The 23,155-nt window shown below is 42.3% G+C and overlaps 1 protein-coding gene across 1 annotated transcript in view; it reads left to right on the top strand.

The window, feature by feature from the left end:
- The window catches only part of DST (dystonin), a 925,809-nt gene that overhangs the window by 494,233 nt on the left and 408,421 nt on the right, over window positions 1-23,155 (top strand). Inside the window, 3 exon segments of the mRNA XM_029595689.1 lie at window positions 15,304-15,387; window positions 15,495-15,602; window positions 16,273-16,371. Of these exon segments, the coding sequence (XP_029451549.1) occupies window positions 15,304-15,387; window positions 15,495-15,602; window positions 16,273-16,371 (291 nt within the window).

A 23,155-nucleotide genomic window follows, 5' to 3' on the forward strand; every position in this document is an offset into this window, starting at 1 on the left:
TTACGTAAAGCCTCTTGTTTTTTCCTAGTGATGGATGCCATCCAGGAATTGATTGATCTGGAATAGGAACCCCCAGAGGTAAATTTTAAAGGGGGTTGGACATTGGAAGGCCTGTCCCTCCTGGATCTGGCTGTGAGAGAGCATTTGCATTTTCCCAATGTGGATGCTCTGGCATATGCCATGTCTAAGCAGACGACTATTCCCGTAGAAGGAGGAGCGACCTTGAAGGTTGTACATGATAGAAGGATTGAGGCTATTCTTAAGCAAGCCTTTCAGGCAGTGGTGATGAATTTACAGATTTCCTCCTGTTGCGCCCTAGTGGCAAGATCTTGTCTGCTTCTCTCTCAGGTGATTGATGAGTCTGGAGGGAATTTCAGAGTGGTTATGGAGCCTGCTACCGCCTTTTTAGCAGACCCAGGCTGTGATTTGATCTGGACCTCGGCCAGAGGAGTGGCTTCGGTGATAACAGCCAAGCATCAACTCTGGTTGTGAAATTGGTCAGCTGACACAGCTTCCAAAGCCAATCTTACCAAGATGCCCTTTAAAGGCTTGCTCTTTTTTGGGAGCAAGTTGGAGAAACTGGCCAATAAGTGGGGTCTCTGGTGTTGACGGAGGATAAGAATCAGATACAACACCTCTTTGCTATGAGGGATCATTTCCAGGTTCCAGGCATTTTTATCCCTACAGAGAGACGACCTGTCAGCAGACTCAGACTTTTGGTAGGTCTCAGTCCTTTCGTCCCTGGCAGCACAACAGAGGAGTGGGCTTGGTGGTGACCCTTCCTGAGCTTCCCAATTAAGGTTTGCCAACCCAACTTCCAGAACAGGAAATAGGGGGACGTCTCTCTCTTCTACCGGAAGTGGGTCGAGATCACATTGGACCAGTGGATCCTGGAGGTGATACGCACAGGGTATGCACTGGAATTTTGCAGTATGCCTCAGAACGTTTTCATGGTTTTCCCTTGCTTCTGCCCACAGAAGAAGCAGGCAGTGGAGTTCATGCTTCAAAGGCTTCTCAGACTGAGGGCTGAGGTTCCAGTGCTCACATCTCAAGAAAGTATGGGGCAATATTCCCTTTATTTTGTTGTGCCCAAAAAGGAAGGGCTTCTTTCATCCCATCTTGGATCTCAAGAGGATCAACTGTGACTTGAAAAGTGACTCATTTTTGAATGGAAATCTTACGCTTGGTAATAATGGCACTGCAGTTGGGGGAATTACTGACCTCCTTTGATCTGTCAGAGGCTTACCTTCATATTTCCATCTGATTGGAACACCAATGCTTTCGACACTTTGCGGTGTTGGGGCACCATTATCAGTTTCGGGCGTTGCCTTTTTGTCTCGCCACCGCTTCCAGAACATTTTCCAAGATTATGGTGGTGGTAGCAGTGGCCTTGTGAAAAGACAGAATCCTGGTGCACCCTTGTTTGGACGACTGGCTGAATTGAGCCAAGTCTCAGGAAGAGAGCTGCCTGGTGATTCACAAGGTGATCTCCTTATTGCAGGAGCTCGGTTGGGTGGTGACCCTGACCAAGAGCAGTCTTCAACCATCCCAGTCGTTGGAGTATCTGCAGGTCCAGTTCAACATGGGACAGGACAGAGTTTTCCTACCAGAAGATTGGAATGGGCGGAAGGTCATCTGCAGATGATCTCAGCCTCTCACATTGCAGGAAAAGACAACATAAGAGCAGACTTTCTCAGCAGGGAGAGTCTGGACCTAGGAGAGTGGATGTTGTCAGCCGAGAAATTTCAGCTGATTGTGGATTGCTGTGGCCTTCATCCTAGACCTGCTGGTGACTTCTTGAAATGCGAAGGTCCCTCGCTTCTACAGTCACAGGAGAGATCCGTGGTCCCTGGGAATAGACATTCTCATACAGGTCTGGCCGGAAGACAGATTGCTTTATGCTTTTCCTCTATGGCTCTTGCTGGGCAGGATAATTTGCAGGATCAAAGGCCACAGGGGGCTAGTACTCCTGGTGGCTCTGGACTGGCCCAGGTGTCCGTGATATGCAGATTTGCAGCAACTCCTGGTGGAGGCCCCACTTCATCTTCCGCCACACATGGATCTGCTTCCTCAGGGACTGGTTCTTCACAAGGATGAGACTCAATTCTGTCTTATGGTTTGGTCCTTGAGAGGGCTCGCCTGTTAAAGCATGGTTATGCCTCTGTGATGATTGCCTCTTTACTCCGCACTCGCAAGTTCTCCACTTCCTTGGCTTAGGTGCGGGCTAGGAGAGTTTTTGAGGCCTGGTGTGAGGAGCGGGATGTTCTTCCTCATTCAGTTGAGATCCCTCTCATTCTGGATCTTTTACAGGATGGACTGAATAAGGACTTGGCCCTTAATACCTTGAAGGTGCAGGTTGCAGCTCTTGCCCGTTCCAGAGGCCTGGTGAATGGTGTTTCCTTATCATCTCGTCCTGATGCGACCCATTTTTTGAAGGGAGTGAAGCACCTTAGGCCTCCCTTGAAGTTTCCGGTTCCATTGTAGAGTCTTAATTTGATGAGCTCTATGTTCCGACCACTGCTAAGCCTTTCCTTACAGCTGTTGACTTTGAAGACTGTGATCTTGGTGACTATATTTATTTTATTTATTTATTTATTTTTTATATGCCGACATTCCATCGAGATATCACATCGGTTTACATGAAAGTGAAAGATCAAATAAGACATGGGTTGCTTATTTTTACAGAATAACTTAGAACTTTATATGTAAGAACATAAGAAATTGCCATGCTGGGTTAGACCAAGGGTCTATCAAGCCCAGCATCCTGTTTCCAACAGAGGCGAAACCAGGCCACAAGAACTTGGCAATTACCCAAACTCTAAGAAGATCCCATGCTACTGATGCAATTAATAGCAGTGGCTATTCCCTAAGACAACTTGATTAATAGTAGTTAATGGACTTCTCCTCCAAGAATTTATCCAAACCTTTTTTGAACCCAGTTATACTAACTGCACTAACCACATCCTCTGGCAACAAATTCCAGAGCTTTATTGTGCATTGAGTGAAAAATAATTTTCTCCGATTAGTCTTAAATGTGCTACTTGCTAACTTCATTGAATTCCCGCTAGTCCTTCTAGTATTCGAAAGTGTAAATAACCGATTCACATCTACTCGTTCAAGACCTCTCATGATCTTAAAAACCTCTATCATATCCCCCCTCAGCCGTCTCTTCTTCAAGCTGAACAGCCCTAACCTCTTTAGCCTTTCCTCATAGGGGAGCTGTTCCATCCTCTTTATCATTTTGGTTGCCCTTCTCTGTACCTTCTCCATTGCAACTATATCTTTTTTGAGATGCGGCGACCAGAATTATACACAGTATTCAAGGTGCTGTCTCACCATGGAGTGATATAGAGGCATTATGACATTTTCGTTTTATTAACCATTCCCTTCCTAATAATTCGTAACATTCTGTTTGCTTTGTTGACTGCTGCAGCACACTGAGCCAACGATTTTAAAGTATTATATACTATGATGCCTAGATCTTTTTCCTGGGTGGTAGCTCCTAAAATGGAACCTAACATCGTGTAACTACAGCAAGGCTTATTTTTCCCTATACACAACACCTTGCACTTGTCCACGTTAAATTTCATCTGCCATTTGGATGCCCAATCTTCCAGTCTTGCAAGGTCCTCCTGTAATGTATCACAATCCACTTGTGTTTTAACTACTCTGAATAATTTTGTATCATCCGCAAATTTGATAACCTCACTCGTCCCATTCCTTTCCAGATCATTTATATACATATTGAAAAGCACCAGTACAAGTACAGATCCCTGAGGCACTCCATTGTTTACCCTTTTCCACTGAGAAAATTGACCATTTAATCCTACTCTCTGTTTCCTGTCTTTTAACCAGTTTCTAATCCACGAAGGACATCGCCTCCTATCCCATGACTTTTTAGTTTTCTTAGAAGCCTCTCATGAGGGACTTTGTCAAACACCTTCTGAAAACCCAAATACACTACATCTACCGGTTCACCTTTATCCACATGTTTATTAACCTCTTCAAAAAAATGAAGCAGATTTGTTAGGCAAGACTTCCCTTGAGTAAATCCATGTTGACTGTGTTCCATTAAACCATGTCTTTCTATATACTCTACGATTTTGATCTTGAGAATAGTTTCCACTATTTTTCCCGGCACTGAAGTCAAGCTCACTGGTCTATAGTTACCCGGATCACCCCTGGAGCTTTTTTAAATAAGGGGTTACATTGGCCACCCTCCAGTTTTCAGGTACAATGGATGATTTTAATGATAGGTTACAAATTTTAACTAATAGATAAGAAATTTCATTTTTGAGTTTCTTCAGTACCCTAGGTGATTTGCTACTCTTTAGTTTGTCAATCTGGCCTACTACATCTTCCAGGTTCACAGTCATTTCATTCAGTTCATCTGACTCATCACCCCTGAAAACCATCTCCGGAACTGGTATCTCCCCAACATCCTCATTAGTAAACACGGAAGCAAAGAATTCATTTAGTCTTTCTGCAATGGCCTTACATTCCCTAAGAGTCCCTTTAACCCCTCAGTCATCTAATGGTCCAATCGACTCCCTCACAGGTTTCTTGCTTCGGATACATTTTAAAAAGTTTTTATTATGAGTTTTTGCCTGTATAGCCAACTTCATTTCAAATTCTCTCTTCACCTGTCTTAATAATGATTTACACTTAACTTGACTAACTATTAGATTAAGTAAGGTAGGGCTAACGGAATACCTTAGAAACTTGGTATCTTAAGTACTTAAACATGATAACTTAATTTAACTTAAACTTAAATATGATAGCTTAAATTAACTAGAACTTAATAACTTAAATAATTTAACAGAAAGGTGCAAATATATGTTAATAGAGAAACTGAAGAAATTACGGAGACATTTGGAAATTTCATTGAGAGTGAGAAACCATCTTGTTATCGTGGGCGTGGGGGACCCTTTAATGGAAAAGCTTCGAATTTAGTGATTTGTTCGTGTCTGCAAATATTAGTGGAGGTTGGAGGTTGGTAGGGGTTGTAGGGGTTAGGTCTCTGGGGGAAAGGCTTTTTGGAAGAGCCATGTTTTCATGTTTTTTTGAAGATTTGAGTCGAGGGTTCGGTTCTAAGTTGTGGTGGTAGATTGTTCCATAGTGAGGGTCCAGCGACTGATAGGGCGCGTTTCCTGACTATGGATAAGTGCACTTCTTTTGGGGGGGGGGAGATTGAGAGGAGCCCGGATTCGGTGGAACAAAGACTCCTTTGGGGGGGTGTAAAGGTGGAGGGATGTGTTAAGCCAGTCCATCTTGTCATTGTTCAGTTTTTTGTGGTGAGTGTTAGGGTTTTGTATTGAATTCTGAAATTGATAGGTAGCCAGTGAAGTTCCTTGAGGATGGGTGTGATGTGGTCAGATCTTTTGCTGTTTGTGAGGGATCTTGCAGCCACGTTTTGGAGTAGCTGGAAGGCTGAGGAGGAGGGTGTTGCAGTAGTCGAGCTTAGAGAATAGTAGAGATTGGAGGACGGTTTGATAATCTTGGGAGTGGAGAAGAGGTTTGAGTCATTTTAGGATCTGTAGTTTGAAGAATCCGTCTTTTGTCACTGTGTTGATGTGTTGTTTGAGGTTTAGTTCGTTGTCGAGTATGACGCCAAGGTCTTTTACTGAGGGGGTTAGCTACTTCTCCATGTGGGTTGGTGCAGAGTCAAGGGAGAGAGGTGTGGTGTGGTTGTTTATGCAGAGGATTTCAGTTTTGTTTTGGTTATATGTATATATGTATATGTTCTGTGCATCGGATTTCTGAGCTGCAGGCCTTGTCTTGCTGGGAGCTGTTCCTTTGGGTGACTCTGGGGGCGTTACAAGCTGCGTACTGTTCCATCCTTCTTGTCCAAGGTAGTCTCGGAATTACATTTGAATCAGTCCATCTCCTTGCCATCCCTGAATAAGGTCAGGGATGTGGGGGAGTTTCACCTTTTGTGCTTCTTGGATGTTAAGCATCTTATCGTGTGGTATCTGGAGTCTCTGAGTCTTTTCGAAAGATGGATCGCCTGTTTGTTCTCCATAGTGGGAGTAAGCAAGGCACTCCGGCATCGTGGGCTACCATACTTATTGGATTAAGGAGGTGGTCTCAGCCGCGTAAGTGGATGCTGGAAAGTCATTGTCTACTCAGGTTAGGGCTCAGGCAGTGTCATGGGTGGAGGTTAGTCTGTTGTCTGCTGTCGATATCTACCGAGCTACGATGTGGTCCTCCTTACACACTTTTTCCAGGTTTTATCGTCTGGATGTGCAGGCCCGGGAGGATGAAGCCTTTGCACGTGTGGTATTGACTGGACCGCAGGCAGCCTCCCACCCTGTTGGAGAGTAGCTTTGGTACATTCCACTGATCTTGAGCCAATCTGTCTACACACTAGGAAATGGAGAAATTACTTACCTGATAATTTCGTTTCCCTCAGTGTAGACAGATAGCTTCAGCTTCCTGCCCTCGGCTGCTGCATGAGTGTGTCAGTAGTCCTCTTGTGGGGCTCTGGATCCCAAGGGATTATGATAAATGTTCATCCAGTCCCTAGCTTGCGGTGCTTAGAATCTTATGTGAGATCAGTGTTTATGGTTGATTGAGTACAGCTCTGGTTACCTTTTTTAAATCATGTTTTAAATCAAGTTTTTTGCTAGCTTGTCCACAATTGCTTTTGAAGAGAATACTGGCAGGCTGGGGTCACTGCAGTTTTATGTATACTGTGACATCAGCTTGCTCTGTCTCCATCTGCTGGCAGGGGAGCATAAACCCACTGGTCGTGAGTCCATCTGTGTACACTAAGGAAAACGAAATTATTAGGTAAGTAATTTCTCCATTTCTGCTCAGTTGTATTCACAGTTCTAAAGGTGGGTAAAGAGCAGAACCTTTAATAGTGAATTTCATGGTACAGAGGGCGATAATGAAACCCCGTGGGCAGTGTGCAATTTTTACACGCTAACCTAAAACTGAAATTTCAAAGGGATATTTTCTGCAACGTTTCCCTTTGAGAATTTAGATGGTACACATACCACGGATACTTTTTTAGGAACAGTGATTTGGAAATTGAAATCACTGTGTTTACTGTGTCCTTTCCTTCCCTGGTCTAACCCTGCCCCTTTTTCCTACAGGCAAAAGTAACACATCTGGGGCTAATATTCAAACCATGTTTTAACATGGGTAAGCACACGATTACCCATCTAAAAACTTTTTATTATTGCCTCCATAGTGATTATTCCTTGAAGTTCTATTTCCTTTCATTTTGATAAAATCATAAATCCTGATTGTAAAACTGGCGACCACAGCATGCATCGGGCTATTACCAGTGCTAATTTACTTCTTCTCTTTATAAGGTATAAGTCTGAAAATAACTTGTTATAGCCAAAAAACAACTGAGTGAGGGATCTGGGTAAACTGGGGAGAGTTCAGGCTGAAGAAGCAGAGAGGTCTTGAAGACCTAGCGATACACTGGACAAACTGGTGGACTAAGTTGTCAAACTGGTTATTTCCTTCAAATGTGCTTACTTGCGCATGTAAAAGCTGACAAGTGCAATGAAAAGATACACTATTAATGTTTCCTCGTGTAACCACTTAAAATTAGGAGCCCACATGTGCATGGTAGGTATATTTTAAATTATACGCACGTAGTTCCGCAGTTGATTTAGAATTCAAGTGCTTATGTGCTCGTGCCCACATTAGCGCATTTGTGGGTGCACGCGTGTTCGTTTTAAAGTTACCGACTTTGTGAGAAATCCTGAGAGACAAGATCAGATCCTAATACTGATTATTTTCCGTGGCTATGAGAAAGTCACTTTGAGGGTAGTTTTGAAATAGCCTGCATAGGGCAAAGTCTGCAGGAACTTATAGCCTGCAAACGTTCGCTAGAATTTTCAAAGTGGTATTCTGTGCATAAATATGCTTTGAAAATTTGCAGGTATGTGCGGAACCCCACTTGGTGTAGGTGCACAAAGTCTCACTTCTTTGAGAGAAGGTGTGACTTTGTGCATGTGGATTTCCATGCTTACGTTTGAAAATCAAAAGTATTCACGTAAATCCCAATCACGCCCCAACTCCATGCTCCCCCCCCCCCCCGGCTCTTCAGAATGCCTATTTAGTATGTGCATAAAAGTATGTATGAAACCATACTTCTGTCTTCAGGACATCATATCAATCTGACCTCCTTCCCCCTCCTTTTCTTTCAACTTCCAGAAGTACAACCCAGCATGAACTCCATGCAAATACCGATAAACAAAACACAACTCCATGGTCACAGACATCTCTATATTAAGAAACTTGCCATTCACACTAGATCCTTGATCCCCATCTTAATTTCCCCCATGACAGAACCTCTCTGACTCACTTTATTCTGTCTTATATTATTCAATGCACAATCCCTAACAAAAAAGACCCTCATCCTACATGATATACTAACAGACCACAAACCCGACATATGCGCCATCACTGAAACATGGCTCAAGCAAACAGACATAGTCCTAACCAACCAACTTCCAACTCGCCTTTATGACATCATCTCTGTCCCTAGGATCATAAAAAGAGGAGGTGACCTGCTCTTAGCCGCTAAGAAAGAACACGGCTTCAAACTTCAGACCACACACAGTACCTAACTATGAAATTGCCTACTTTAAATCCAACCAACTCCAAATCTGCTTGGTATAAACCCCGCCGGGTCTGCTGGAACACGATGCCTCCCCCTTCATCGAATTCATTATTGAAAACATAGACATAAACTCCCCGGCCATCATCCTAGATGATTTCAACCTGCATGTTGGCACCCTCCCCTTAACACCTGCCTGCGAAGCGATCCTTAACTCCCTCTCAGCCATAGGCTTCAAACAAATTATAGACTCCCCTACTCACAAAGCAGGATACTCCCTAGACTTAATCTTCATAAACTCACACATTCAAACATCAGAACCTCCATCTTGTACCCCTGTCTCTTGGTCCGATCACTCACTAATTGACGATAACCTCTCCATAAACACACCAGCCAACACTACTCCTAATCACACCGATACAATACAATTCAGAAAACCATGTAAAATAGATGATCTGATTGAAGCATTCCCACCTGCACTATGCAACTTAGATTTAACAAACACTGATTCCGCCCTTGCAACATGAAACACCATTACTAATAACATTGCCAACCAACTTTGCCCTCTAATGACCAAGGATATAAAACCCTCCCAGCGTAACAAAAACACCTGGTACTCACCTGAACTAAAAAAAAAATAAAACGTGACCTACGAAAAATAAAAAAGAAATGGCAGAACAATCACACCCTCAGCCTTCTAACCACATATAGAACCACTCTACACAACTATAGAACAGCAATCTTCAAAATGAAGCGTGATTATTACTCGAAGAAAATACATGACTTCCAATTCAACCCAAAAGCCCTCTTCTCCTACGTTGCTGACCTCACTAAAATATCCCCATCATTAATATCGGATAATGAGTTCAAAACAAAATGCAATGAACTTGCTCTCTTCTTCAAAGATAAAATCAATAACATCATGGCCAAGTTCCCCACCACCACATCTTACAAGGTTACCCTCCCCAAAATCCCAAATGCCATCTTAGATGAATTTGAGACTATCTCCTCCTTGGAAATAGAGTCAGTCATAAAAAGAATTTACCACTCATCACACCCAGCTGACTCAATCCCAGTAAAATCACTAAAATCCATCCCAAACATTATAGCCAAACCTATCGCAGACATCATCAACACATCCTTAACTCAGGGACATGTACCAACTGACATAAAAGGAGCATTAGTCAAACCCATCCTAAAAAAAACCCAACTGAACCCTGAGGAACTAAGCAACTTCAGACCCATATCCATCCTCCCTTTCCTAGCCAAGATTCTGGAAAAAGTAGTAAACAAGCAAGTAACTGAACACCTAGAGAAACACAATGTCCTACACCCTTCATAATTTGGTTTCCGCAAGTTTCTCAGCACGGAAACACTATTAATCTCCCTCACTGACACCATTCTCAGATGATTAGACAAAGAACAGTCCTACATCCTAGCCATGCTAGATATCTCAGCAGCCTTCGACACCATTAGCCACAAGATCCTCATTAACAGACTAACTGAAATTGGACTATCTGGCATCATATTACAATGGTTCATCTCACATCTAGAAAACAGACATTACAATGTCAAAATTGGCAATAATGAATCCAAACCCATCATTTATTTATTTATTTATTTATTTAATTTCTTTTCCTATACCGATGCTCAAGACTAGGTCTTATCGTACCGGTTTACAATGTAACTGAGGGGAAACCAATTAACATCAAGGTAGAAAGTAAAGTTACATTAAACAGGGAGCATAAAACCTGGGCAATGGAAGACAGTACAGAGTTTAATCTAAGAAACAATTAGAGAGAGAAAAATATATAAATCAACAAAAACTGTAAGATACAAAAACATAGGTTTATCCTAGGCAGTTATTAGCCTGGTATGTCCAGAGGGAGAAGGAAAGGGTGAGGTTGGGTGGGGGGAAGGGATTGGGGAGGGGTGGGGGAGTGAGAGTCAGTGATGGTTGAGGAGATCCTTCAGCGGTAGGCTTCTGCGAAAAGCCAGGTTTTCAATTTCTTTCTGAAAGTTGAATGGCATTGTTCTTGGCGTAAGTCTTGTGGAAGTGAATTCCAATGTAGTGGACCTGCTGTTGAAAGAGCTCGCTTGTGAATAGTGTTGTGGACCGATGATTTGTTGGGGGGGGCCTTGAGCGAACCTTTGTAGGCGGTTCTGATCGGTCTTGCGGAAGTATGTAATTCAAGTGGGAAGGTGAGTTGGAGAGTGGATTGCTGGTAGACTGATTTGTGGATGATGGTGAGAGCCTTGAAAAGTATTCTATATTGGATGGGCAGCCAGTGTAGAATTTTTAGTATTGGTGTGATATGGTCCTTGCGACGAGTGTTTGTAAGGATCCTGGCCGCTGCGTTTTGCAGCATCTGAAGAGGTTTGGTGGACGAAGCGGGCAGACCAAGTAATAGAGCATTACAATAGTCGATCTTTGAAAACAGTATGGTTTGAAGCACCGAACGGAAATCCTTGAAGTGTAAGAGCGGTCTAAGTTGCTTCAGGACCTGTAGCTTGAAGAAGCATTCTTTGGTTGTGGCGTTAATGAATTTTTTGAAATTCATTCTAGAGTCAAGGGTGGCCCCAAGATCTCTGACCTGGTTTGCTAATGGGATGCTAGCATTATTTGCAAGGGGGTTGTTGTCACAAGGGGAGATAACCAGTAGTTCCGTTTTGGAAGTATTTAGGACCAAATTGAGACTCGAGAGCAGAAGGTTGATGGCGTGTAAGCAGTTGTTCCAGAAATTTAGAGTAGAGATGGGGTCTGAGATGGGGATTATGATTTGTACATCGTCCGCGTATATAAAGTGGGTGAGATTGAGACTATTGAGTAGCTGGCATAAAGGGAGTAGATATATATTGAACAGGGTAGGGGAAAGAGACGAACCCTGAGGTACACCTTGGTTTGATGGAATGGAGTGAGATTCTTTGTCATTTATTTTGACTTTGTAGTGTCTGTTGTTCAGAAAGGATGTGAACCAGAGCAGTGCAGAGCCGGATATGCCTATTTCCATTAAGCGGTTAAGGAGGATATTGTGGTTTACCGTGTCGAACGCGGCAGAGATGTCGAGAAGGGCTAGCAGGTAAGATTGTCCCTTGTCAAGGCCCATCAGGATGTTGTCCGTTAGAGAAAGAAGGAGGGATTCTGTGTTTAGGCGTTTCCTGAATCCGAATTGAGAGGGGTAGAGAATATTGTGGGAGTCCAGGTAGTCTGTGAGTCGGATGTTGACAAGCTTTTCCATTAGCTTGGCTATAAAAGGTAGGTTTGCAATGGGGCGGAAGTTTGCAGGGTCGGCTGGGTCCAGGTTGGGTTTTTTTAGTAAGGGTTTAAGTGAAGCAATTTTTAAGGAGTCCGGGACCGATCCTTGATTGAGGGAGCAATTTATGATGTCTGCCAGCGGTTTAGCAATGGTGTTAGGGATGGTGAGAAGTAGTTTGGTCGGTATTTGGTCCAGAGGATGAGTGGAAGGTTTCATTTTCTTGATTATTGATTCAATTTCCAGGGAGGATGTCTGTTCAAGAATTTCTAGTGACGGTCTGTGGATATTTGGTGAAGGGTTATTAGTTGCGAGGCTTAATGGTTGCGAAGGGTTTGGAGCCATGTTAGTTGAAGCCAGGGGGGCAAGAAGGTTTTTGATTTTGTTATCAAAAAAGATAGCCAACTCTGTAGATTTGTTCTGGGCTTCTTCTTCTGGGATGGTGAGGGGCATAGGTGTGGTAAGGGCAGCTACATATGAGAACAGAGTTTTAGGGTCATATAAGAAGCCGTGTATTTTTTTGGCGTAGAAATCTCGTTTGGTGCGGGTAATGGATGTCCTATAGTAGCTCATTGCAGTTTTGTACGAAGCAAGTGAGGAAGCGGAGGAATCTTTCCGCCAGCGTTGTTCTTTGTGTTGTAGATCCTGTTTGAGTTTCCTTAGTTCGGTTGAGAACCAGGGTTTCTTGTTCGTGCGGGCTGGGTTGATAACTTTTGTTGTTACAGGGCAAATTCTGTTAGCTACTGAGTGTGTAATAGTTTGCCAGGAGTTCATAGCGGTATCCGCATCTGAGAAGTCCAGTTTAATTAGTTCTTCGGCCAGGCTGTTGTTGAGAGTGTCCATGGAACAGGGTTTCCTGAACTGGATCGAGGATTTAGTAACAATAGGAGTCAATTTTTGTTTTATATATAATTTTGTAGTTATCATCGAGTGATCTGACCAGGGGATGGGAGAGCAGGAAGGAGGGGTGATGGGCGAGATGGTTTCGTTAGTGAATATCAGGTCAAGCGTGTGGCCTGCCTTGTGTGTGGGGTTGTTTATAATTTGTTTGAATCCCATAGCCTGGAGAGAAAGGAGAAGAGCTTCGCAATTAGATGATAGGGTAGGGGAGTCAACATGGATGTTGAAATCTCCTAAGATAATAGCCGGTGAGTTAGTGTTGATGTGTTTGGCTATGGTTTCGATGAGTGGAGAAGGGTCGGATTCTAGGAGCCCCGGGGGGGCGTAAATAAGGCAGACTTGAAGCTGGGAGGATTTGAATAGTCCGATTTCTAATTTGGTCGTCGATTTGAAGGCTTGTTGGGACAGTCTCAGTTCTTTTTTTGCTATTAACATTATTCCACCCCCTCTTTTTTTAGGTCTGGGGATAGAGAAGATGTCATATTGTTGTGTTGGCAACTGGTTAATAATGGCGGTGTCTGTGTTTTTTAGCCATGTTTCTGTAATGGCACAGATGTCCGGTTGGGTGTCCAGGAGGAGGTCGTTGAGCAAATGAGATTTTTTTGAGAGTGACTGGGAGTTGAAAAGGGTTAAGGTGATTAGAGATAATCCTAGGAATTGTGTTAGAGGGGAGATCATGATTGGAATCAGGGATCTCTTTGATCGTGGATTGAGCACGGGTGTATTCGCTCTGTGGGTGAGTAGGTGAGGGATGATCTGAATGGGGAAAGTTTGTAGCATGCTGTCTTTTTACGAAGAAATTGCAGGTGGATAAGATTGTTGGAGTGGCTTGATGAGTGCTGGATTGACTGGAAGAATGCTGGATGCAGGGGTGACTAGAAGATTGCTAGAGGGGTGGTGGAGTGACTGGACGAATGCTGGTTGCTGGAGTGACTGGAAGAGTGCTGCTGGAGACTGGATGAGTGCTGCTGGAGACTGAATGCTGGGGTGACTAGAAGATTGCTAGAGGGATGGTGGAGTGACTGGACGAATGCTGGTTGCTGGAGTGACTGGATGAGTGCTGCTGGAGACTGGATGAGTGCTGCTGGAGGCTGAATGTGCTGCTGGAGACTGGATGAGTGCTGCTGGAGGCTGAATGTGCTGCTGGAGACTGGATGAGTGCTGCTGGAGGCTGAATGTGCTGCTGGAGACTGGATGAGTGCTGCTGGAGACTGGATGAGTGCTGCTGGAGACTGGATGAGTGCTGCTGGAGGCTGAATGTGCTGCTGGAGGCTGAATGAGTGCTGCTGGAGGCTGAATGTGCTGCTGGAGACTGGATGAGTGCTGCTAACTCAAGGCATCCCACAAGGCTCCTCCCTATCATCCACGCTCTTCAATATATATATGCTCCCCCTAAGCAATCTTCTAACTGACCTAGGAGTCACATTCTTCATATACGCAGACGACGTCCAAATCCTCATCCCCATCACAGAATCCATGTCCAAATCTCTCCAACTCTGGGATAACTACCTCTCCTCCATTAATCAGCTTCTCACCCAAATGAACCTAGCACTAAATAGAACCAAAACTGAACTCCTAATAATAAGCCACAAATCTAATGATAAAATACTCTCTGGACGCACCCCCAACCAAGCAAAACCTGCATTTGCAAGCGAAGTAAGAAACCTAGGCGTCACACTGGACAATGAATTGAGCCTAAAAAAATTCATAAACTCAACAATGAAGGACTGCTTTTTTCAAACTGCACTTTCTAAAAAAACTAAGGCCACTTCTCCATCATGACTCGTTGCCAAATCGTAGGCAGACAGGGCCAGCTGGCTTAAGAGTCCACGATGAATGACATCATCTGGGGGGATGCCCCCGAGGTTCCCACCATGACGTGCTTAAGACTGACCCGAGAGCACGTGCGCCTAAGGAACTCCAAGGGCAAGATGGTGGTTGGCAGCATCCATGCTGTTCAGGGAAGCCCGGGAACAGGGGCAAGCAGGCCGGCGATAGCTGGCGGAGGCCACAAGTCTACCCAACGGAGTCAGTGCAGTGAGGCAAGAGGTGAGCAAGAGCGGTCGCAGTCATCAGATCATAAAATAACAAGAACAATCCAAACAATTTTTAACTAAACAGCGGTAATTTTAAATTAGCTAAAAATATAAAACAAATATTAAGCGCTACAATATACATTCATAATAAAATAACACAGCTGCTAAAACATCCATAACTTAAAACACTAAAAAATTAAAACATTGAATAAAATGCGAAAAGCTATAAGAGCATAAAATAAGTAAAAAGATCACCTATTCACACCATATATGCCGCATCGAATAGCCAGGTTTTAAGATCATGTTTAAACCTTTTAAAATCAGTTTCAAGCCTCAAACTCGTCGGTAGTGTATTCCAGGGTTTTGGTCCTGCATTAATGCATTATGAGATGCATAGAGTTTAAATACGCTTCATTGTAGCAGTCTGTAGCAGTGTAGTCATTGGGGGTCGGTTGAGGATATATTAGAAGTGGTCTTGCCAGGTTGATATTCCTCCTCTTAACAGAGAAACCTATGTGTTTTTTTTCAGGTGTTGGTTTCTGAGATAGAAATGAAACAGAACAAAATAGATGAATGCCAGAAATATTCAGAGCAGTATTCAGCCGCACTGAAAGTAAGAAAATGCACATTTGATACCAATCGGTGCATAAAAACATGCAGTTATTTATAGCGGGCATGATGCCGCAAATGTGCTAACTACAGTCCTAATTTCCTTTCCAGGATTATGAGTTGCAGTTGATGACATACAGAGCCATGGTAGACTCCCATCAAAAGTCACCAGTGAAGCGCCGAAGAATGCAGAGCTCTTCAGACTTAATTATACAGGAGGTACTGAGAGTATTACTTAAAAAGGAAATGTGCATTTTTTTTTAATGCTGTGATGTCATGAAGAACCAAAAAGCATGGCCTTTTAAAAGAGTTGCCTATGATATGGATTCATATTTATATGGTTGAATATATTCATATTTGGATGGGTTGTCTTTGTGCTTGGTGCTGTACAATACAGGCACACACAAAGCAATAGACACTTTGGGCAGGCTGTATTTCTTATATTGAGACTGGTATATGGTATATAGTAAAACTACCTTCCAATTTAGAGCTGTATAGAGTCACTATTTTGCTGGTTCTTAAGTATGATTTCTTTTCTTGTTTTTTTTGGAAAAATATTTTTCTGTTTTCACTGATTTATTCCCTGTAAAAATTAGGTTACAGCAAGTAATAAAGTAGGATTCAAATCTTTTTTTTCTCTTTGAGGGGACCTCAGTTTCCTGCGATAACTGCCTGTCTCCACACAGTAATTCTGAGATGTGAGCACATGGCTAATAAGGCCTATGGCCTGATCATTTTGTATCTCCCTTATAACCTTCCCGGATTTAGATCAAGCTGTCAAAAAATATAAAGCAGTGTCTTAATGATTACACCAAGTGACATCCAGTTAAAGCAGTTTGAGCAGCACTGTTTGAACTGTCCATGTCTATCTTACTGTGTTTCATTACAGTTCATGGATTTGCGAACACGTTACACTGCGTTGGTAACCCTGATGACTCAATATGTGAAATTCGCTGGGGAATCTTTGAAACGTATGGAAGAAGAGGAGGTAACAGTCAAAATTAAATATACTGGCTATTATGGCATTAAAATAACTATGGGTTATATTGTTATGTTTCATAATTCAAGCTGACTTCCTTATATGCTGTATCAAAATATGTAGTGTGATCTAATACTCATCATTATCAGCAGCTAATCATTTTTAAAGTCATATGACAGTTAAATGTTTTGGTTAGTCCAATTAATAGTAGGGATGGGGTGAAAATTTGCAACCTATGATCACAATTTTAAATCTCTCTTTTAATCCATGGACTGCGCCATTTTTCCTGATTTCTTGGGTTTTATCATATGCCGTGACCCACTTAAGATGACAATCCTCAGCCTCCCCACAGGCCTGGCAGGCTGATTTTCAAAGGGAAACTCCACAGGGGACTGGTACTGCAGTGAGTCTTTACCCCCATGCACTTTGCAGGTGCAAAGTATGTAATGTAAAGGAGGCAATGGGATTTCCAGTCTTCCCTCCCTCCCACAGCTTGATAAATCAGGCCCATCATCTTGAAACATCAAGCTCTTTCACTCCCATTTCATACAGGGGCAGATATCGTCATGTTGATTTGGCGTAACTGATGGGGGGGGGGGGGGGGCGGGGGCTTGGCACCCAGGGCTATAGGAGAGGTTGCAGATAGGTAGAGTGGTGTCACAAGCCTTCTCGGCAGCATACAGCATAGTGGAGCGGTGGCACAAATTGTCCAGTACTGAGGAGGAACAGCTGCAGAAGGATGGATGGCTGATATGGTACAATATTAAACGTAAGCAGCTGATAGATAAGTAAGCTGCACCCAAGGTTTGCTGATCTCAGACGTCTAGCAAAATCACAACATGGCTTGGTCTATGGATTACTGTATTGCTGCCTGAATTTCTCTTCAGACATGTAATGTTCAATGACTTAATCTTCCTCATTGCATGTAATCTACACCATATTGTACAAAATGTTTGTATGGAATTTGCAGGTGTCTTAGACTGGCATTTCTCAAATTCTGCTTTCTGTGGCTGAAGAATATAAGGAAGTCTGCTCTTGTATTGTTGTTAGATTAAACCCATAGTTATTTCCTTGGGGCTTTATTTAGCAGTTAATCTCTGGCTGCATGAGCAGATTCAAGGTGCATAACATTTGAATTGGTCAGTTTGATTGGCCTAGTTGGTTATTAAGCACCTGTAAACCTGCTTGTTGCTGATTAGAGTCCTTAAGCCTGTTTCAAATTCTGGGGTAGTGAAAGGGTTTTTCCTTTATTTTACATGCACTTCAAGATTTATGGGTGCTTTCCATGTATTAACTGCATTGATTCTTTGAAGTGTTTCTGGTTTCATTGCTTCCTGTGTTATTAATGAACTTTTGACAACATGTGTTTATAACTTTAAAATACAAATTTGATAATTGCAAGATGAACACATCAAAGAATTAAGTCCAGCATATTCTATCTTATTTTCCTGCCCTTTTGGTGGAAATATATGGTTCTTCTAAGAAATTGCTTTTTCTCCTTCAAGAACAACAGGGTCTAAATAATTATTATGTAAGGTATGATTTATTTGTTAGGTCACTTCTTCAAATGTATTCCATAATTGTCCCACAGCCTGGGGTAAACATGCTGCACTTCACCTTCTGTAGTGCATTGCAGAATTTTTAAAACATGCATAGAACATATTATTATCCTTTAACAGCTAAAAAGAAATAATCGGTCATCCTAGCTCTTTGAGAGCATTGACTCACTACTGAAGTAGTCCTCATTAAAATGCACTGGTTGAGTACATGGAATTAAAAGTATTTAAGCTGATGCTGGAAACAGTTTCACATGGCTTGAGAACATGTGACCCTATTGTTTTGAAGGAATCTTATCCAGCTGTCACTTTGATCACTGCTTTGCCAATTTTCTTCTTACCTACATTAAGGGGCATGGTGAATACAGCATGCCTTTTTTGATTACAGAACTATTGAGTACAATATAATCCGTCTGTCTCATTGGACAACACCTTTACATGATTTTCGTGATTATGGCTGAGAATTTGACTCCACATTGCTTATAAAGTTTGTCAAAAAAAAAAAAGAAATGAAAATAGTTGTATTGTGAAAAATCATCAGAGTTAGTAAAGATTTTGATGTCTTGTAAAGTAATATGTCAACCTTGAAAAAAAATAGTTATCTATTCTGAGCTGTGGATTTAATTTCTCCTTTTTTTTCCCAACAAAAATCAATGGAAAATTTTTCTTCTTTGTTTTGTAATCATTGTTTCTTAAGGATTAAATTTTCTCATATCTGCAAATGTGAAAGAATCATATTATATGGGATTTTTCCTTTGAGTTCATCCTCTATTTCTTTAATGCACAAAGTGTATTTTGAAGCTTAATGTAAACGTATATACTGTTATGCTCAGAGATTATCAGGAAAGGCTGAATTCCGTACTTCTGTGAAGGTAGAAGCAGCTTCTGGGGTCCTAAAACAGAAAGAGGGTTTGAAAACTCATCAGAATAACTCCGCAGGAGGAAACTCATCACAGCTGTCTCACTCTGAAGTCAAAGATAACAATAAGAAATTGGAAGATGGGGAAGGTGCCGTTTATTCTTCCACACCTAAGGGAATCCAGTTAGATGTAACTGAAAGTGATGAGAGAGAATGCCGGAAGAGAAGAAATCTATTGCAGCACTTTGATAAATCCTGCCAAGATACAGAAAGTATCAAACAATATCCAGAATGCATCATAAGTGATGCAGTTTTAGCTAATATTTGTATGGATATGGAAGAAAATGTCATCATGTTTGGCCCAGTTTTAAATCAGCAAAACCGTCAAGAAAAAGATCAGGTGACAGAGAATGACTCAACATTGTTGCCTAAGGAATTTATGAAAACAGAGCAAGACTGGAATATTTCAAATCTTGAAACAGATGATGCTCTAATCGCAGAATGTTCTGAAACATATTCAGAAATCCATTACGATGTAAGGAACAAAGACCAAATAGTTTCAGACATCAGAAAATGTGCCCTGGCCGTTAGTTCAACCGCCCAACATCAGTTCTTAAAAGATCATCACACTCAGAGTCCAAATAATTGTATCATAGAAGAAAATGAATTTGTTAATGGGAGCCTAAGTTCTGTAGATAATACATTTCTGAAAACTGAAGAAAATGGAGTTTTATTTCTTGATGTAGAGGAGAGAATTAGTATGCCATTGATGGTCTGTAATAGAGAGAGTGAAAAGTTAGCAGTTTCAAGTTTTAAACCTGACACTAAGGATCTTGTTTTTGACTCTGATGAGATCAATATAAATGAACTGCCTGGTGCTCCCCTCCATGATTACAGTTTTAAAACAGCAAATGTAAATTCTGTAGAAGAGTCTAGTATTGAACCAAAGGCATGGCAGCAGGAAGACAGAGAAGATGAGAGAAATGCCGTACAAGATCATTGCAAAGTGGGAAATATATTAGATTTAGAAAAGAGAATTGAAAGAAACAGTTTCGAAAATATGCTGGAATTGGGAATAAGTGACTTTCAAGTCAATAGCTCTTCCAATATTCTTAAATGCTTTAATGAGGGAACAAGGCAGCCTTCAACACAACCTAATGTTTCATGTTATACAGACTCCACATCAGACTTAAAACACCCAAATTGGTCTGCACAGGCCATGCCTGATGAAAAATTGAAGAAAATTGATAAGGATGAATTAGCAGACAATACAGATATCATTATTTCAGAAGAAATACCTTACTACAATAAACCTTCAGTTATGAGTCCAAAATTAAGGCGGTATGAATACACAAAAGATAATAATTCTGAACAACATGCACTAACATTTGCAGTAAAACAAATCCAGAATGGTGGAAACAATGAAGGCGTATATGTAGATGATTACAGGTCAGAGAAAGTAATGATTCACGGAGAAGAACTAATATTCCCAGCCTCCGAAGACAATGTCCCAAAGACACACATCCAAAATGATGATAAAGAAAGTGATCAAAAGGATAGAGAGCTACCTGTTCTGGACTTCAGTACCCCAGGTTTAGACAAAATAGATAGTGAAGTGTACCACACGCAGAAAAATTCAGGAAGCTTACTCGGAGCAGAGGTGAAGAGTGAAACTATGGAACATTTCAAGGTGCCCGGAGAAAACCAAAAGATTTGGCGGCAGGAAGATTGTAACCACACACAGCCGGATAAAATAGGAATTAGAGGCCCATTCTTGGAAAGAGAAAAATTAAAGAAAAATAATGAAGTAAGGAGAAAGGAACAGACAGAAAATGGGAAAGAAGACAAGGTACTTGTTTCATTTAATGCCTATCAAACTCTTAATCATAAAATTATCCCATTTTAAAAATTAATCCAAAAGAACTGTTTAATCTTTAATTGTAATGATTGCTTCCGGTGTTGATTGAAGTTCATGATAAATATAAGAGTTTTAAATATGTTTAACAATGAGATATTGCAAATTACAAGTCAAGCAATATTTCTTTTATCATTGAATGTGAAATAAAGCGCGTTGTTGGTACAAGCCAAGGATTTTCACCAAAATGCAATGTACTATGGGGTAAATTTTCAAAGAATTAGTTTGAAAATTAGAATTTGACTTGGGTAAAAATGGCGTTTGTGTAAGTGAATCATATGGGTAAGTGGATTTTCAGCCAACCACAAGTATGCACATACTTTCATAACATTGATAAAGTGATTGTATTAAAAAGCGGTGTTCTCAGGCAGGGGAGGGGGAGGAGTGAAGGCATTTTGAAAGCATGTATTAGATTTACATGCGTACTTTACATTTCGCATAAATGCTGTGTGTTACCAGGGGTGTGCTAGGAGAGCGGTCCCCATTAGACAGAGTGTGCCCTTGGGCCCCTGGCACGATCCCACACTAAGGGTAGTTGTAGCGTGGGCCCGACCCCAGCTGGACCTGCAAGCCTCTGGACCCAACATGTGGAGTGTTGGTGATGAACAGTCCTCCGACCGTTCCCGGCCCTTTCGGACCTGCCGCTGGGATGGCAAGAAGCAGCAGGCCGGACTCGGGGCGTGGGCAGACGAAGGCTCAAAAACAGGAGACGAAGACTCGGGAACCATAGACTGTAGACGTAGACTCTAAAACAAGCAGGGAGGTTCAGACATTGGCACTGTCCCTCAGGGCACCCTACACAGCCAGCACTACTGGTCTGGTCACGGACCACTCTGTCCCACATCCGCGGGAGCGGAAACAGCGCAGGAAAGGCAATATGCTGCACGAAGCAGTCCAGGGAAATGTACGGCAAACCGGCAGTCTAAAGCGATACTGCACTCCTGGCAGTCAGAAGCAAGTTAAAACCATCAGGGTCAGGAACAAACACCAAGGAACATCATGAAACATCAGGGCGTGCAAGACACGGACACCAAGCTGAAGCAAATACGGAGGCCTGACGGAGCGCTGGAAGCGGCGACCTCCAGAGTCACGTAACTCCAATGCAAGGCAAGGCATGAGTGCTGGAGCAAGGCTTTTATAGCCCAGAAGCAGGCAACTCCCTGGGAGGAGTCCAGATGGGTCCGCCCCTCGCTGGCTCCATAAGAGTGGAGAGGAGCCGCGGGCCCGCCCCTTAGGAGAAGGGCGTGGTCCACACCAGGGCATCCGGGCTGCAGTGGAACAGGCCTCGAGTAGGCCCCAAACCACACCGAAGGCCTCCCAGGCCATGGAGCAGGATCCGGACAGTTGCTCAGGTGAGGCCCTGGCTTCGGAGCGGCCTCCAGAAGAAGGTAAGATGCCTCCTGTGGCAGAGCCACAGGAGGAATCGTAACACTATATCATTATTGTGCCTAAAGTAAATCAAATACATGCTCTCAAAATGCATCCTGTCACCCCTTCCAGGCCTGAGAAAACTGCTTTTTAATATAATCAGCTTTAGGAATGTTATGAAAGTATGTGCATACTTGTACATGCAGATATTTAGTTGCATAATAACCCAACTTTCACATTCAATTTAGGAAGATACCTTGTGTTTAAAGATCAGCTTGTGAGCAGGCTTAAAAGTCTGCATGCAATTTTGCAGTTAGGAACTCTATTGAAAATGTACCTCTGTCCCAATCGGGGATAAAGAGGATTGGTGACCTGTTGTGCTGAAGCACTTTATGGGAACAAGTTTTAGAAACTGCATGGGCGTGCATGTGGATTTGCAAAGAGAGACTCCTTGTGAAAAGTGGGGGTAGACTAGCAGCACAGATAATTCAGTCTGAAATCACATATGGGAATTTCAAAATGAAATCCACCCTCGTTGCCTGCCAGGTTCAGCCTCCCTCTGCTGTCCGGCCCCCTTTTGCAGTGCGGATAAACATGGCATGATACTTTTATTCCCAGAGGGAGAGAGGGCAAATTTCAGCACCCAGTTTTACCCGTGCCACTGTTTAGTGACCCAGGTAGAATGGATTGAGAATTGGCCTCTGCCTTGCACTGCGGTGTAACCAGTTTTTCATAGACAAAATAACTTATGCCCTTATCATTGGCTTCTTTAAGTAAGACAAAGTACTTTGAAATCTGAAGATTGGCAGCTAAGCAAGATTTGTAAAAGTCTTGCCAGTTTTGCTATAAATGATATCTTGACAGGTGAGAAAACGTCTCCTGGCTTTGTGTGCGTTAATTCTGGAAAACTTTGTATATTACTCTTTAAAGCAATGCTGGTGTTGTCAAAATGTATGATAAATGTCTAACTGTAGGCGTTTAATGTATCTTTGCTGATACTTTCCTGGTAAGAATGCATTTCTGATTTAATACAAGAAGGTTGTGTGCTGTTTGTTACCACATTAGATTCGTGAAATCATAATAAGCTGACTGATT

Source organism: Rhinatrema bivittatum, chromosome 3, assembly GCF_901001135.1.
Source record: "Rhinatrema bivittatum chromosome 3, aRhiBiv1.1, whole genome shotgun sequence".
In the NCBI taxonomy this organism is placed as follows: Eukaryota; Metazoa; Chordata; class Amphibia; order Gymnophiona; family Rhinatrematidae; genus Rhinatrema; species Rhinatrema bivittatum.